Here is a 14037-nt window from a genome sequence, read left to right as displayed (position 1 = left end):
TGGAAACCTTGCAAAAAGACCTGAACAAATTAATGGGGTGGGCGACTACATGGCAAATGAGATTCAATGTAGAAAAATGTAAAATAATGCATTTGAGTGGCAAAAATATGAATGCAATCTATACACTGGGGGGAGAACCTCTGGGGGAATCTAGGATGGAAAAGGACCTGGGGGTCCTAGTAGATGATAGGCTCAGCAATGGCATGCAATGCCAAAGCTGCTGCTAATAAAGCAAACAGAATATTGGCATTAAAAGGGGGATCAACTCCAGAGATAAAACGATAATTCTCCCGCTCTACAAGACTCTGGTCCAGCCGCACCTGGAGTATGCTGTCCAGTTCTGGGCACTAGTCCTCAGGAAGGATGTACTGGAAATGGAGCGAGTACAAAGAAGGGCAGCAAAGCTAATAAAGGGTCTGGAGGATCTTAGTTATGAGGAAAGGTTGTGAGCACTGAACTTATTCTCTCTGGAGAAGAGACGCTTGAGAGGGGATATGATTTCAATTCACAAATACCGTACTGGTGACCCCACAATAGGGATAAAACTTTTTCGCGGAAGGGAGTTTAACAAGACACGTGGCCACTCATTAAAATTAGAAGAAAAGAGGTTTAACCTTAAACTATGTAGAGGGTTCTTTACTGTAAGAGCGGCAAGGATGTGGAATTCCCTTCCACAGGCGGTGGTCTCAGCGGGGAGCATTGATAGCTTCAAGAAACTATTAGATAATCACCTGAATGACCGCAACATACAGGGATATGTAATGTAATACTGACATATAATCACACACATAGGTTGGACTTGATGGACTTGTGTCTTTTTTCAACCTCACCTACTATGTAACTATGTATATGTATATATATATATATATATATATATATATATATATATATATATATACACACACTGTTATAAATGTAAAACACATTTTAAAATGTAATTAAATGTCAGTAGGGCAGAGGTTGATGTCAGTAGCTTTTTATTATTTTATTTTTGTAATATTTTTGACAATTTTTTTTTTTTTTTTTATAATCTTTTACAATTTTTTTTTTTTAAAGAGCCCCATTAGGGTGCTTTGGTGAAATATCAGCAGGGGGGAATCTGCACTTCACGGGGTGCATTACAAAAATACACCCCCCCCATGCGCACACCTATGCTAAATAATAGACATGCGCACTGCCAATGTTTGTTTTCGTTTCATTTGTTAATTTTTTTTTTTCGTTTTTTGGGTCATTCGTTATGATCGCAGTTCGTAAATTCGTACATTCGTAAATTAGAAAATTCGGAAATTTGTAAATTCGAAATTTGAAAATCCAAAAACCCGAAAATCTGAAATAGTAACTATTAAATTATAAGTATTGGAATTTCCTTTCAAATTTGGCTGTTGGTGAACGTAATGAATACGAATTTATCAGAAATAACGAATGTTGTATCTAAACAAATGAAATGGAACAAATTAATAATAAATAATAATAATAAAAAGTTTTTATTATTATTTATTAATATAATAATAATAATAATAATAAATTATTAATTCATTACGTTCCATTCGTTTAGATACGGCATTCGTTATTTTGGATAATTTGTAACTTCGGATAAATTTGTATTTGTTACGTTCACTAACAGCCAAATTTGAAAGGAGATTCCAATACCTATAATTTAATAGCTAGCAATAGTTAAGTTATTATTAATTATTATTTCAGATTTACGAATTTACAAATTTTCGTTTATTCGAATTTACAAATATTCTGAAAAATTTGTTAAACGGGTTTTCGTTAATTCGGATTTTTCGGAAAGTACACATATGATGGCGCTATATGGGTACCTTAAATAAAAATAATAATACAGTAGAGATGAGCATCTTAATGAGACACAATGTACAGGGATAGGGACGATGGTAGACAACTCACACTCACTCAGGTTGAACTGGATGGACTGGTGTCTTTATTCAACCTTACTAACTATGTCACTATGTTATGCTGAGTAAATAGATACCTAAGATGTCACGTTTTAAAATTGCGTCCGCCTGTTGAACAGCACCAAATTGCCATACCTAAAAATCTCCATAGGTGGCGCTCTAAAAGCCTTTAAACGTTTAGCAGTTTAGAGTTACAGAGGAGCTAAAGGGATTTCTCTCGCTCTGACGTTCGCGGCGATACCTCACATGTGTGGTGCAATCGCTGTTTACATATGCATGTTGGACCTATGTGCGTGTTCGCATTTGCACAGGGAATGGGGGGGGGGTGCTTTAATTTTTATTTCTTTTTTGTAATTTTTTTTAACACTGTAACTTTTTTTTTTTTTTTTTGATCAACTTTATTGCTATTACATGGGATGAACAACATAGCATGGGTCGTGACAGGTCCTCTTTATGGAGAGATCTGGGACCTATTAGACCCCAGATCTTTCCTCCGGCCTCCAATGCAGCCGAGCAGACACCGAATCGGTCCACTCGGCTGCTTCTCTGGCCGGTAACGGCCGGGTGATGAAAGAACGGAAACCGGAAGCGACAAAAACCTTGTCGCTTCCTTTTTTCTGGCATCGAACAAAATATGGTGGCGCGGGTCGAGCCCAGTAAAGGGCGGCGGCAGGAAGGGGTAGAACCCCCTTCCGCCCCTCTGACATGTTTCGCCCGGGGGTGAAACATGTCAGAGGGGCGTGGCCCCAGGGTGCAGCATTGACTTGAGGCTTTCACATGCATACATCCACACTAGGATCGGCTATGGTGAGCGGCAGTTTTATATTTAAATTGATGAGTTTTTCTTTACGCTGGCATCCCTATTATCCTGAATGCCAACGGGGGGGGGGGGGGGGGGCTCTGCATGAGGCTTGCCAGCCTCCCGCAGCATTTTTTACTGACAAAACGTGGGAAATTTACTGGCAGGGCACATTTTTTTTTTACTGGCAACCTGAGAAATTACAGAACTCATATTGAAAACTAACACAGTGAATATTTGATCAGTAGAAACATGATATGGAAACACTGACAATACCTACAACAAAGTCATTTGCTTGATTTACACTTAAAGTCAACACAGCATTAAATTATCAGCCCCTGATATTTACTGGCAGTTGTAAAAAAAAAAACAGATTTTTTTTTTTTACAAGCTGTCAGTAAATTTACTGGCGGTTGGCAACCCTGCTCTGCACCTCAGCCCTGGAGCCGCACCACCAAGTACTATCAACCCCAATCATGAAAATACCACATTATGGCCACTAGATGGAGCCAATAATATTAGGAAGTTAAATATGTTGGACAGATTACTGGAATTATTCGCTACAAAGAACAATTTTTTTTTTTTAATATATAAACCATGTGGGCAAAATATTTTCTTTCTTTGTACTTAGTCATCCAAGTCGTTTAAGCATTCAAGGCTTTGTGCTGAGGAGCTGACAATCTAACGTGCTTGCAGACAATCAAGGATTGTCCTGTGATCTCTCACCTTGTCTTCTCTGTCCTCCCCCAGGTTGTCGCCCGTTTCTGAAGATCTACCAATCTATGCAGCCTGTCTATACGTCTGGAATATAGTAAGATCTTATCCTTTTCATGTGTGTATGGGTGAAAGCAGGTGGGGGTGGGGTGGGGGGTGTTGGGGGGGGGGGGGGGGCTAATTAGGGCCAAAAAGGGGTAATTTGGCCTTTAATTTTGAACAGGTATAGGCAAACATTTCATTAGGCCCCTTGGCACTGCAAAGTGGCATGACAAGTCGCATACCCCGTGATTTCCAATGAGTGCCGTTCACTCTGTGCGACTTCAAAGTAGTCCCTGCACTACTTTTGGTCCAACTTTGATGCGACTTGAGGTCCATAGACCTCAAGATTACACAGGCGTTGCTTCAAGTCGCATAAAAAATTATTTTTTTGGCAAAATCACGCGACTTTCAGGTCACACAAGTGTGAAAGGGGGAGATTTACTAAAACTGGAGAGTGCAAAATCAGGTGCCGCTCTGCGTGGTAGCCAATCAGCTTCCAGGTTTTATTTTCATAGCTTAACCACTTAAGGACCGAGCCTCTTTTTTTTTAAATGTCTTGTTTACAAGTTAAAAACATTTTTTTTGCTAGATTACTTAGAACCTCCAAACATTATCATTTTATTCTCTAGAGTGTTAGGAAAAAAATGGCGGTCGTTGCAATACGTTCTGTCACACCGTATTTGCGCAGCGGTCTTGCAAGCGCACTTTTTAAAAAAAAAAATACACTTTTTTGAATTAAAAAAATAAGACAACAGTAAAGTTAGCCCAATTTATTTTTTTATATTGTGAAAGATAATGTTACGTCGAGTAAATTGATACCCAACATGTCACGCTTCAAAATTGCGCCCGCTCGTGGAATGACCACAAACTTTTACCCTTAAAAATCACCATAGGCGACGCTTAAAAAATTCTACAGGTTGCATGTTTTGCGTTACAGAGGAGGTCTAGGGCTCTTGCTCTACCGATCGCGGCGATACCTCACATGTGTGGTTTGAATACTGTTTTCATATGCGGGCGCTACTCACGTAGGCGTTCGCTTCTGCACGCGTGCTCGGCGGGACGGGGCGCGTTTAAAATTTTTTACATTTTTATTCTTTTTTAATTTAATTTACCTTTTTATTTTTTATTTTTACACTGTTTTAAAAAAGAAAAAAATGTGTCACTTTTATTCCTATTACAAGGAATGTAATCATCCCTTGAAAAAAGCATGACAGGACCTCTTAAATATGAGATCTGGGGGGTCAAAAAGACCTCAGATCTCATATTTACACTAAAAGGCAATAATAAAAAAAAAATTGTCATTTAAAAAAATAAGTACAAAAAAATGGCTCTTTAAGAGCTGTGGGCGGAAGTGACGTTTTGACGTCGCTTCCGCCCTGCATTGTTACGGAGACGGGTTGGGGGCCATCTTCCCCTCACTCGTCTCCATACCCAGCCACAAGAAGGACCCGATCGCCTCCGCCGCTGCCGACGGCTACGGTAAGCGGCGGAGGGCGCCGGAGAGCGGCGGGAGGAGGGGGGGGCGCCCTCTACCGCCGCCGATAAAAGTGATCTTGCGGCGAATCCACCACAGAGACCACTTTTATCTCGTAGCGGACCGCCGGACGAGCACGAGAATACCGGGGTTATGGCAGCTAGCTGCTGCCATAACAACAATATTCGTCCTCAAACTAAGGATGTATATCGGCGCGCGGCGGTCCGGAAGTGGTTAAGTGAACAAGCTGAAGCTAGAAGTTGATTGGCTGCCATGTGCAGCTGCACCAGATTCTGAGTGCTCCAGTTTTAGTAAATCTCCCCCAATGTGTATGTGCAGCCAAAATGTTTCTTTATAGTTCTAGATAGAGTGGGGGGGAGGATTACAACCCCTGCCAGGTTTTTACTGCTATCCGGGACTTTTTTAGAATGATTTCCCCTCACTTCCGGTGATGGCGACGATGGTTTCTCCAAGCAGGAAGTGAAGGAATATCTGTATCGAGGACATAATCAAAAGTTCCCTAGAGGTAGGGTTTCTCAGTGAGTTCTAAAGCATTGTAGAGGGAAGGATTCTCAGCAGTCACAGGAGTGGTGGCCAAGGGTCATCTCTTTTGCTTGTGTTGGGACTTGGGTATGCAAGCAGGAAAATGGCAAAAACAGAAGGTAAAAAGTTCAGATTTTAATGTTGTTCAGGTAATTATGTCATAAAAGGCCAACACGTTTCTGGGGAAACCCCCCCTTTCATCAGGGCTTTTGGTACTGTGGACCGAGTGTGTGCTATACTAATAAAACTGGAGGATCCTGTCTGCTGATCACATATGATGCTTGTTAAGTTTTAACCACTTTCCGACCAGCCACCGTCATTTTACTGTGGCAGGTCGGCACGATCCTGCGAACCGTCGTAGCTATACGTTGGCTGGCGGGATCGGGGATAGCAGGCACGCGCGCGGGGGTACCGATGCTCGTGGCCGACGGTCGCGATGACCGCCGGCCACGAGCGATCGCGGGCACGAGATACACAACAGGGACGTGTATGTGTGTGTAAACACACAAATCCCTGTTCTGTGAGGAGAGACAGATCATGAGTTCCTATTAACTAGGAATCACGATCTGTCATTTCTTCTAGGTCAGCCCCCTCCCCCTACAGTTTGAAACACACACTAGGGAACACAGTTAACCCCCTCACTGCCCCCCCGAGTGTTAACCCCTTCCCTGCCAGTGATATTTTTACAGTAATCAGTGCATTTTTATAGCACCGATCGCTGTATAAATGAAAATGGTCCCAAAAATATGTCAAAAGTGTCCGATGTCCGCCATAATGTCGCAGTCCCGATAAAAATCGCAGATCGCCGCCATTACTACTAAAACAAACAAAAAAAAATAATAATAAAGATACTAAAACTTTTGCGCAAACCAATCAATAAACGCTTATTGCGATTTTTTTTTTTTTTTTTTTACCAAAAATATGGTCAAGAATACATATCGGCCTAAACTGGGAAAAAATTTGCTTTTTTAAAAAAAAAAAAAGGGGATATTTATTATAGCAAAAAATATCGTGTTTTTTTTTTTTCAAAATTGTCGCTCTTTTTTTGTTTGTAGCGCAAAAAATAAAAACCGCAGAGGTGATCAAATACCACCAAAAGAAAGCTCAATTTGTGGGGAAAAAAGGACGTCAATTTTATTTGGGAGCAACGTCGCACGACCGCGCACTTGTCAGTTAAAGCGTCGCAGCGCCGAATCGCAAAAAATGGCCTGGTCATTCAGCATAACATAATGTTATTTTATTAGGGATGCACCTCTACCAATTTTTTTTTACAAGTACTGTTACTTTTTTTTTTTTCAGTACTTGCCGATACCAATTACCAATACCTACCGGCAACTGTTTTGTTTACACTTCAGCTGTCAGCAATGGTGCAAAGCATCGAAGAGTTATATGTGTGTGTGTATATATATATATATATATATACACATATACATATATACAGTATATATATATGTGTGTGTAGATATAGATATAGATATTAGATATTATATATATATATATATACAGTATATATGTGTGTACGTGTCGCTTTCTTGTCCTGGGAATTCTCCATTGGCGCCTCCAGAATTGTGGCCAAGCTGTCACTAGTAGTCACGGTCATTTATTTATTGACTGGTAGCCAGAAATCAGGGGTTCCGATAACAGAATTTAAAACATTTTAGCAAACCGTTCACATCTATGCATGAAACAATTTTTAGCTGGCGTGAAGTGTTTTTTTTTTTTTTTTTTAACTGGAAAGTGCCGAATTGCTTTGTTGCCACTAGAGGGCGGTAGAGACACTCTTACCTTATCATTTGTTCAAGTGTACTGATCATATCCTGTATAGCAGGGGTAGGCAACCTGGGGCCCTCCAGCTGTTGCAGAACTACAAGTCCCATCATGCCTCTGGGAGTAATTGTAACTGCCAGCCTTGCAATGCCTCATGGGAAATATAGTTCTACGACAGCTGGAGGGCTCCAGGTTGCCTACCCCTGCTGTATGGGGTCCTACTCTTTTTCTGCCAGGTGTCGCATACAAAATCTAATTCATGATTTCATTATGTTCTATTGTCCCCGACTGTATATTTTCCTCATTCCCAAACTAGACTGATCCCTCCCCTTTCTTATTTATTTTTCAACGTTCTATTTTTAGCTTCAGAACTTTATTTAGTTTCATAGCGTTCAGCCTTCTTGCTGGTTCCCACATATTTGGTTTGTTTACAGCATTCGAACATTCTTTCCCACGCCCCACCCCCTCTTTCACTTCCTGCTCCTTTCCTCTCCCTTCGCGTCCTCTGCGACCTCCAGCCTAGGAGGTGTCCTAAGTAAACTCATCTAGCGTCCCATCAGCCATCTTGTCTTAGTCTTGAAATTTTCCACAACCAGTCGTTGGGTCTTCTGTGTTTCTGCATGCTGTAGAACATTAGCAGCAGGAAAAAAAAAAAAAAACCATTGTGAAGATTTCCTTCCATATCCTGTCCTGGAGACACAACAGGAAGTGAGTGGGATTCTTTCCAAAGTGAGGGAAATTCCCTTTTTAGACAGTTGTCACCCAAACAGGTGTGGAAGATTTCCCCTTGTTTTCTTTTCTAGTGAACTGTACTGTAAATATTGTGTTTCCTCTGTTTTGGCTTTGCGTCTTTTAAGGTACTTTGCGGTAAAAGCAAGGAAGCACAAAAACCTCTGTAGTGTATTAATATTTGCTTTACTAAACAAAAATGCTGTACCTACACAAACTGAGTAAACATTAGGAAAACAATACATGACCTACAGAGTATTACAAAATACGCATTCAATATATGCATGTCCAAAACTCCCCATCCTTCCCAGAAATTTAGCAAGGACATTGTATGCATTAAGTATACTAAACAGCTATTTAACTTGGGTTTTTCTGGTAATGTAGTCTTCTTCCTCCTTCCTACACCCAGACCTTCCAGTCCTACTCCTTTGTCTTGAGCACACGGGTGTGTTTAAGTCCTTATTACCCTCCCCCTACTTCCTGTAGCATCACTTCCTGTCCGAAGCTCATGAACCAGTCCAACTAGTTCATTAACATACAAATAGGGGAGGCCTAGCTTCCAAAAACAACGTATGTAACTAAAACGTTATTCCATATCCGTCTATGCTATAAAAAAATCACCAAAATAGCCACAGAAACACAAGTGGTCACCAGGACAAAGAGAGGGGTAAATCTCCAAAGCAGGGAAACAGCAATAAAAACCTGAATTGAACTTGAAGCGCCACACCATTGCTAAAAGGTCCAGATACAACTTTTTTGCAAGTCAGGAGTACAATCCAAAAACGTAGCTGTATTTTGGGGGTCCCAGCATCCCCTTCATCAGGGCTAGGGGGTGCTTGGAAATGCGTTGGCTACTTTTAATGGAATAAAGTTGTATCTGGATCTCTTAGCATGGTGCGGCACTTCAATTTCAATTCTCGTTACATTACACTACAAGCCAAGGAGAGTGTGGAGACCCTCTGGAGTGTAGAAGGTGCCTGACCAGGAACCAGATCGTTTACACCAACATCAGTGCCTTAAGATAACAATATCAGGGTCCAGGGTCTATCTTTTCACTTTCCTCAGCAATAACAACCTGACAGAGGCCTATCCCCTTGCTATAAAACTGAAAGAATGCCTGCGCTCAAAGGGCATGAGCACACATTAATGCTCAAACTTCACAATGAACCCAATGCACACTGCTATGCATCATTTGATACTTCTAACAAACGTTTGCATAAAAATAATGATTCCTGCATATATTGCATTATACAGTATGTTTACTCTGGCCAATTGCATCATAGTGATTCTTCTCCAGCCATAGAATATTATATGTAAGCTACAGTATTTTATTATTTGAGCACAGACTTGCTTCCATTTCCATAGTGCCGGCTAGTGACCAGACCTGGATCTGGAGCTCTCTGTAGCTCAGTTCATCCCTATTGGCACTACATGTCCATTATTGTATGCTACCAATAGGTGGGCCTTTGTCATTTTGCACAGTAGAGTAGGGATTTACCAGATAAGGATCACATTGGATTGTGTTGCATTGTAACAGAATTTTTCTGTCCTCCTCAGCAACGTGCAGGGAGACAGCCAGACCAGCATCTGCATCACCATAGAACCGGGGCTGCTACTGAAGGGCGACATCCTGGTAAGATAATAATCTCTTTTCTCAGTCTTAACATTTTGATACAATTCAATATTTAGCAAGCTTGTTATAGATCTTAAAGAAGAGTGGCATTATATACATTTATACAGAGAGGATCAGTAGCAAAAGGGAAGGAAGAGCTCTAGTAGAGATGAGTGAACTTTGTAAACTTTAAATCAGTTGTGGTTTCGGCCAAACTGGAACTGAAAATCCCATTGAAATCAAAGCAAATCCTAACCAGACTCCAAAAAATTGTATTACAAAGAAGCAAATGCTACAAAATTGTGTATAATGGATTGAGAAGCATCTGGCAGCCTGATGAGGTGATGGGACAAGGAAACAGACTGAGATACTTCCTGTAAAAATTCTACTGGAAATGCTAAGATATGGTGGGTCCTGGTAGCATTAACACGAAGATATTGCCCATATACTGAGATATGGTGGGTTCTGGTAGCACTAACACGAAGGTATGAATGACTTGCTAAGATATTCTGGGTCCTGGTAGCACTAATGTTAAGGTATGTGTGGAAAACAAAGATATGGTGGGTTCTGGTGGTACTAACACAAGGATATAGGTTGATTACTAAGATATGGTGGATCCTGGTAGCACTAATGCTAAGGGATTGGTGGAAACCTAAGATCTGATGCATCCAGGTAGCACTAACACACAGATATGGGTCAAAAACTAAGATATGGTAGATCCTGGTAGCACTAATGCTAAGGTATGGGTCACATACTAAGATATGGTGGGTCCTGGTAGCACTAACACGAAGATATGGGTGGATTACTAAGATATGGTGGGTTCTGGGAACATTAATGCTAAGGTATGGGTGGACAACTAAGCTATGATGGGTCCTGGCAGCACTATTAAGAATATATGGGTGGATCACTAAGATATGGTGGGTCCTGGTAGCAATAATGCTAAGGTATCGATGGAAAACTAAGATATGTTGGATTCTGGTAACACTAATGCTAGGATATGGGTTGAAAACTACGTTTTGGTGGATCCTGGTAGCACTAACACGAAGATATAGGTGTATTACTAAGATATGTTGGGTCCTCCTGGTAGCACTAATGCTAAGATATGGGTGGACTACAAAGATATGGTGGGCCCTGGTAGCACTAACACGAAGATATGGGTAGAATATTAAGACCTGGTGGGTTCCAGTAGCACTAACATGAGGATATGGGTGGACTACTAAAATATGGAGGGTCCTGGTAGCACTAACAGAAAGATATGGGTAGAAAACTAAGATACGGTGGGTTCTGGTAGCACTAACACAAAGATATGGGTAGAATACTAAGATATACTAAGATATGGTAAGTTATGGTAGCACTAAAACACAGATATGGGTAGAATCCTAGGTACTGGTAGCACTAATGCTAAGGTATGATTGGAAATACCAAAAATTGGAAGTTCTGGTAGCACTAACACAAAGATATGGGTATGTCCTGATAGCACTGGCAGTCGGCAAACAGTAGAAGCAGATACTGTATATGGCATAAGCCAATGGACCGGCCATTGTTCCCTTTCTCCTAGAAGCCTTTTGGAAATCCAAACCACCAAACATAGCCATAAAGATTCAAATTTTGCCTTCCAAATTTGTCAGATATGCTTTGAATCTAAAATCCCGAAATCTAGGATCAGCTTTAGTTTCTAGAAACCAATGAGCTTCTTCCTTTCGTATTTCTGGTGTATTATGGGAGCAGGACAGGTACACTTTACATGGTTGCTATAAGGGGATACCCTTCACACACTCTCCATTCTCAGTCCTTGAGTATCTGAAGACATTGTTTTCATACAGGATACTCCCAGTGGATATTGAGCATCATTGGCAAACCTTTAAATGTGTCCCTATTCTTGTTTCTACAGCTGAAGTGTTACCACAAGAAGTTCCGCAGCCCGACGCGAGATGTCATATTTCGGGTGCAGTTTCACACGTGTGCCATCCATGATCTTGGCATTGTGTTTGGAAAAGAAGATTTGGATGAAGCCTTTAAAGGTAGAGTCCATTTAATGGGTTAAGGTTTGACTTTAGAACCTCCTGAAACCTTCTTTGTGCAAGTGTATGTAAGACAAAGGACGTGTTGGTAGACCACTGGACCCAAGAGTAGACAAAATCAAGCTTAGAATCCAACTCTTAGAGGCAGCTCTCTGTCAACTGGGGTATTCCTGGGGGGTCTGTAGAGTAGTCTGGAGAATTTACAAAGGATAGGAGTGCCACACATCTAGAGTGAGCCAAGAAAAGTTTTATTTTTCATGACAAGAGGCCAGAAGGAAAATCCAAAACGCTTTCGGTGATCAATACTCCCTTCATCAGGGCTTGAGAGATGACAGATAACACAAGCTAATGTCACTCAGCTCAGTATACCATGGACCATACAAAGGGAGCCATAATACCCACAACTCAGCCTGTTGCCTTTTTTCCAAAGGATTTTTTGGCATGTCCAGTGATGTGACAGACAGATCCTTTCTTGTCTTCAGCTGTAACAGTGGGCAGTCCTGGCTTCTGTAATGTTGCTCACTTGACTTCTTATTGCCATTTAGCACAGTGGCACTTTCGCCTAGCAGCACTAGGGTTGTCTGTTCGAATCCTAACCATGGCACTAACTGCCTGGAGTTTGCATGTTCTTTCTGTGCCTGCATGGTTTCCTCCGGGGACTCCGGTTTCCTCCCACACTCCAAAGACAGGCTAGCAGGTTAATTGGCCCCTGTCTACATTGGCCCTAGTATGTGTGTGTATGAATGTGAGTTAGGGCCATACATTGAAAGCTCCTTGAGGGCAGGGTGAGGGTCTGATGTGAATGTGCAATATATATGTAAAGCACTGCATCAATGGATGGTGCTATATAAGTAAAAAATAATACAGTGAGTCCATGCTGCGGTGATGATTCGTCAATTCATTCAGTCCATGGTGGCCAAATCTCAGAGGTAGTTGGTGAAATAAATGGAAGCATTTTGCATTTCCCAGTCCCTTCAGTCATATGGTTCAGGTGTTTATTATCGTGCAGTATTGGGGTGGAATTTGTACCAAATCTGGGCTAGTAGGGAGGGGCTGGAGGGAGCAACCAGCACAAAGCCAACTGCATCAAGTTTGGTCTGAACACTAGAGACTTTGGTGAAGTTGGTATGCCAGAACACAAAGCAAAAGCCACTCCGCACAGCAGGGCCGGCCCTCCCAGTGGGTCCATTGGACCCAGGCAGCACTTTGAGAGGGACAGCAAATTGAACCACGTCCGCCTCTCATTCTCTTCTATTTACCCAACAAATTGACGACCAAGATTTTTTTCCAGCAGTTTTGTGTGTCATGGTGACAACTGCCCCTATACTGCTCTAGCCTGCCTCTATAATGCCCTAGCCTGCCCCTATCCTAACCTAGCCTGCCCCTATCCTAACCTAGCCTGCCCCTATCCTAACCTAGCCTGCCCCTATCCTACCCTAGCCTGCCCCTATCCTACCCTAGCCTGCCCCTATCCTACCCTAGCCTGCCCCTATCCTACCCTAGCCTGCCCCTATACTACCCTAGCCTGCCCCTATACTACCCTAGCCTGCCCCTATACTACCCTAGCCTGCCCCTATACTACCCTAGCCTGCCCCTATACTACCCTAGCCTGCCCCTATACTACCCTAGCCTATCTCTTTACTGCCCTGGCCTGCCCCTATACTGCCCTAGCCTGTCTATATACTGCCCTAGCCTGCCCATATATTGCCCTAGCCTGCCCCTATACTACCCTAGCCTGTCTATATACTGCCATAGCCTGTCTCTATACTGTCCTAGCCTGTCCCTATACTGTCCTAGCCTGCCCCTATACTACCCTAGCCTGCCCCTATACTGCCCTAGCCTGCCCCTATACTGCCCTAGCCTGCCTCTATACTGCCCTAGCCTGCCCCTATACTGCCCTAGCCCTCCCCCTCCCCTTGGAATTGAACATAATGGCATGTCATATAATTTTAAATATGGACAAGGTGCTCTTGCATATAAATCTGACTTCCTGATAAATTTAATTTTAGTTTTAATTTTTATGATATAAAATTATTTTCATTCTTGGACCCAAGCAGCACAATGTCTTGGGCCAGCCCTGCAGCTCAGTATACTGTGACTTATACTAAGGAAGCCATATTACCCACAACTCAGCCTGTTGCCTTTTTTCCAAGGATCTTTTGGTCTGTCCAATGACGTAACAGGTCCTTTCTCTTCTCCTCCTGCTGCAGCAGTGAGCAGTCCTGGTTTCTTGACCTAAGGGTGCTCAAGTATTAGGGCTGTTTAGTGTAGTAGTACATTGAGCCCTTGCTGCTGTCATGATTCGGCCCCCAGGCAGCAGGTCCAAGGTGCCCTAGGCTCAGAAGAAGTTTCTGGAATGATGCTGGCCAGTCAGTCAGTCATATAGTTCAGGTGACTATTCTATTGTTGAAGTACATGCA

The 14037-nt window shown here is 42.2% G+C and overlaps 1 protein-coding gene across 12 annotated transcripts in view; it reads left to right on the top strand.

The window, feature by feature from the left end:
* TNS1 (tensin 1) overlaps window positions 1-14037 on the top strand; it is a 673270-nt gene that overhangs the window by 489021 nt on the left and 170212 nt on the right. For all 12 annotated transcript variants that reach the window (XR_012245040.1, XM_073634389.1, XM_073634393.1 and 9 more), the window contains 3 exons: window positions 3466-3526; window positions 9542-9617; window positions 11488-11617. Coding sequence is in view for 11 of the 12 variants with exons in the window: in XM_073634389.1 (XP_073490490.1) it covers window positions 3466-3526; window positions 9542-9617; window positions 11488-11617 (267 nt within the window). In the remaining variant the exon portion in view is untranslated. The remainder of the gene's footprint in view (window positions 1-3465; window positions 3527-9541; window positions 9618-11487; window positions 11618-14037) is intronic.

The sequence above is a fragment of the Aquarana catesbeiana genome, linkage group LG06 (genome assembly GCF_042186555.1).
Source record: "Aquarana catesbeiana isolate 2022-GZ linkage group LG06, ASM4218655v1, whole genome shotgun sequence".
NCBI lineage: Eukaryota > Metazoa > Chordata > Amphibia > Anura > Ranidae > Aquarana > Aquarana catesbeiana.
The sequence above is the reverse complement of the archived record's forward strand: the minus strand, read 5'-3'. Positions and strand labels throughout refer to the sequence as shown.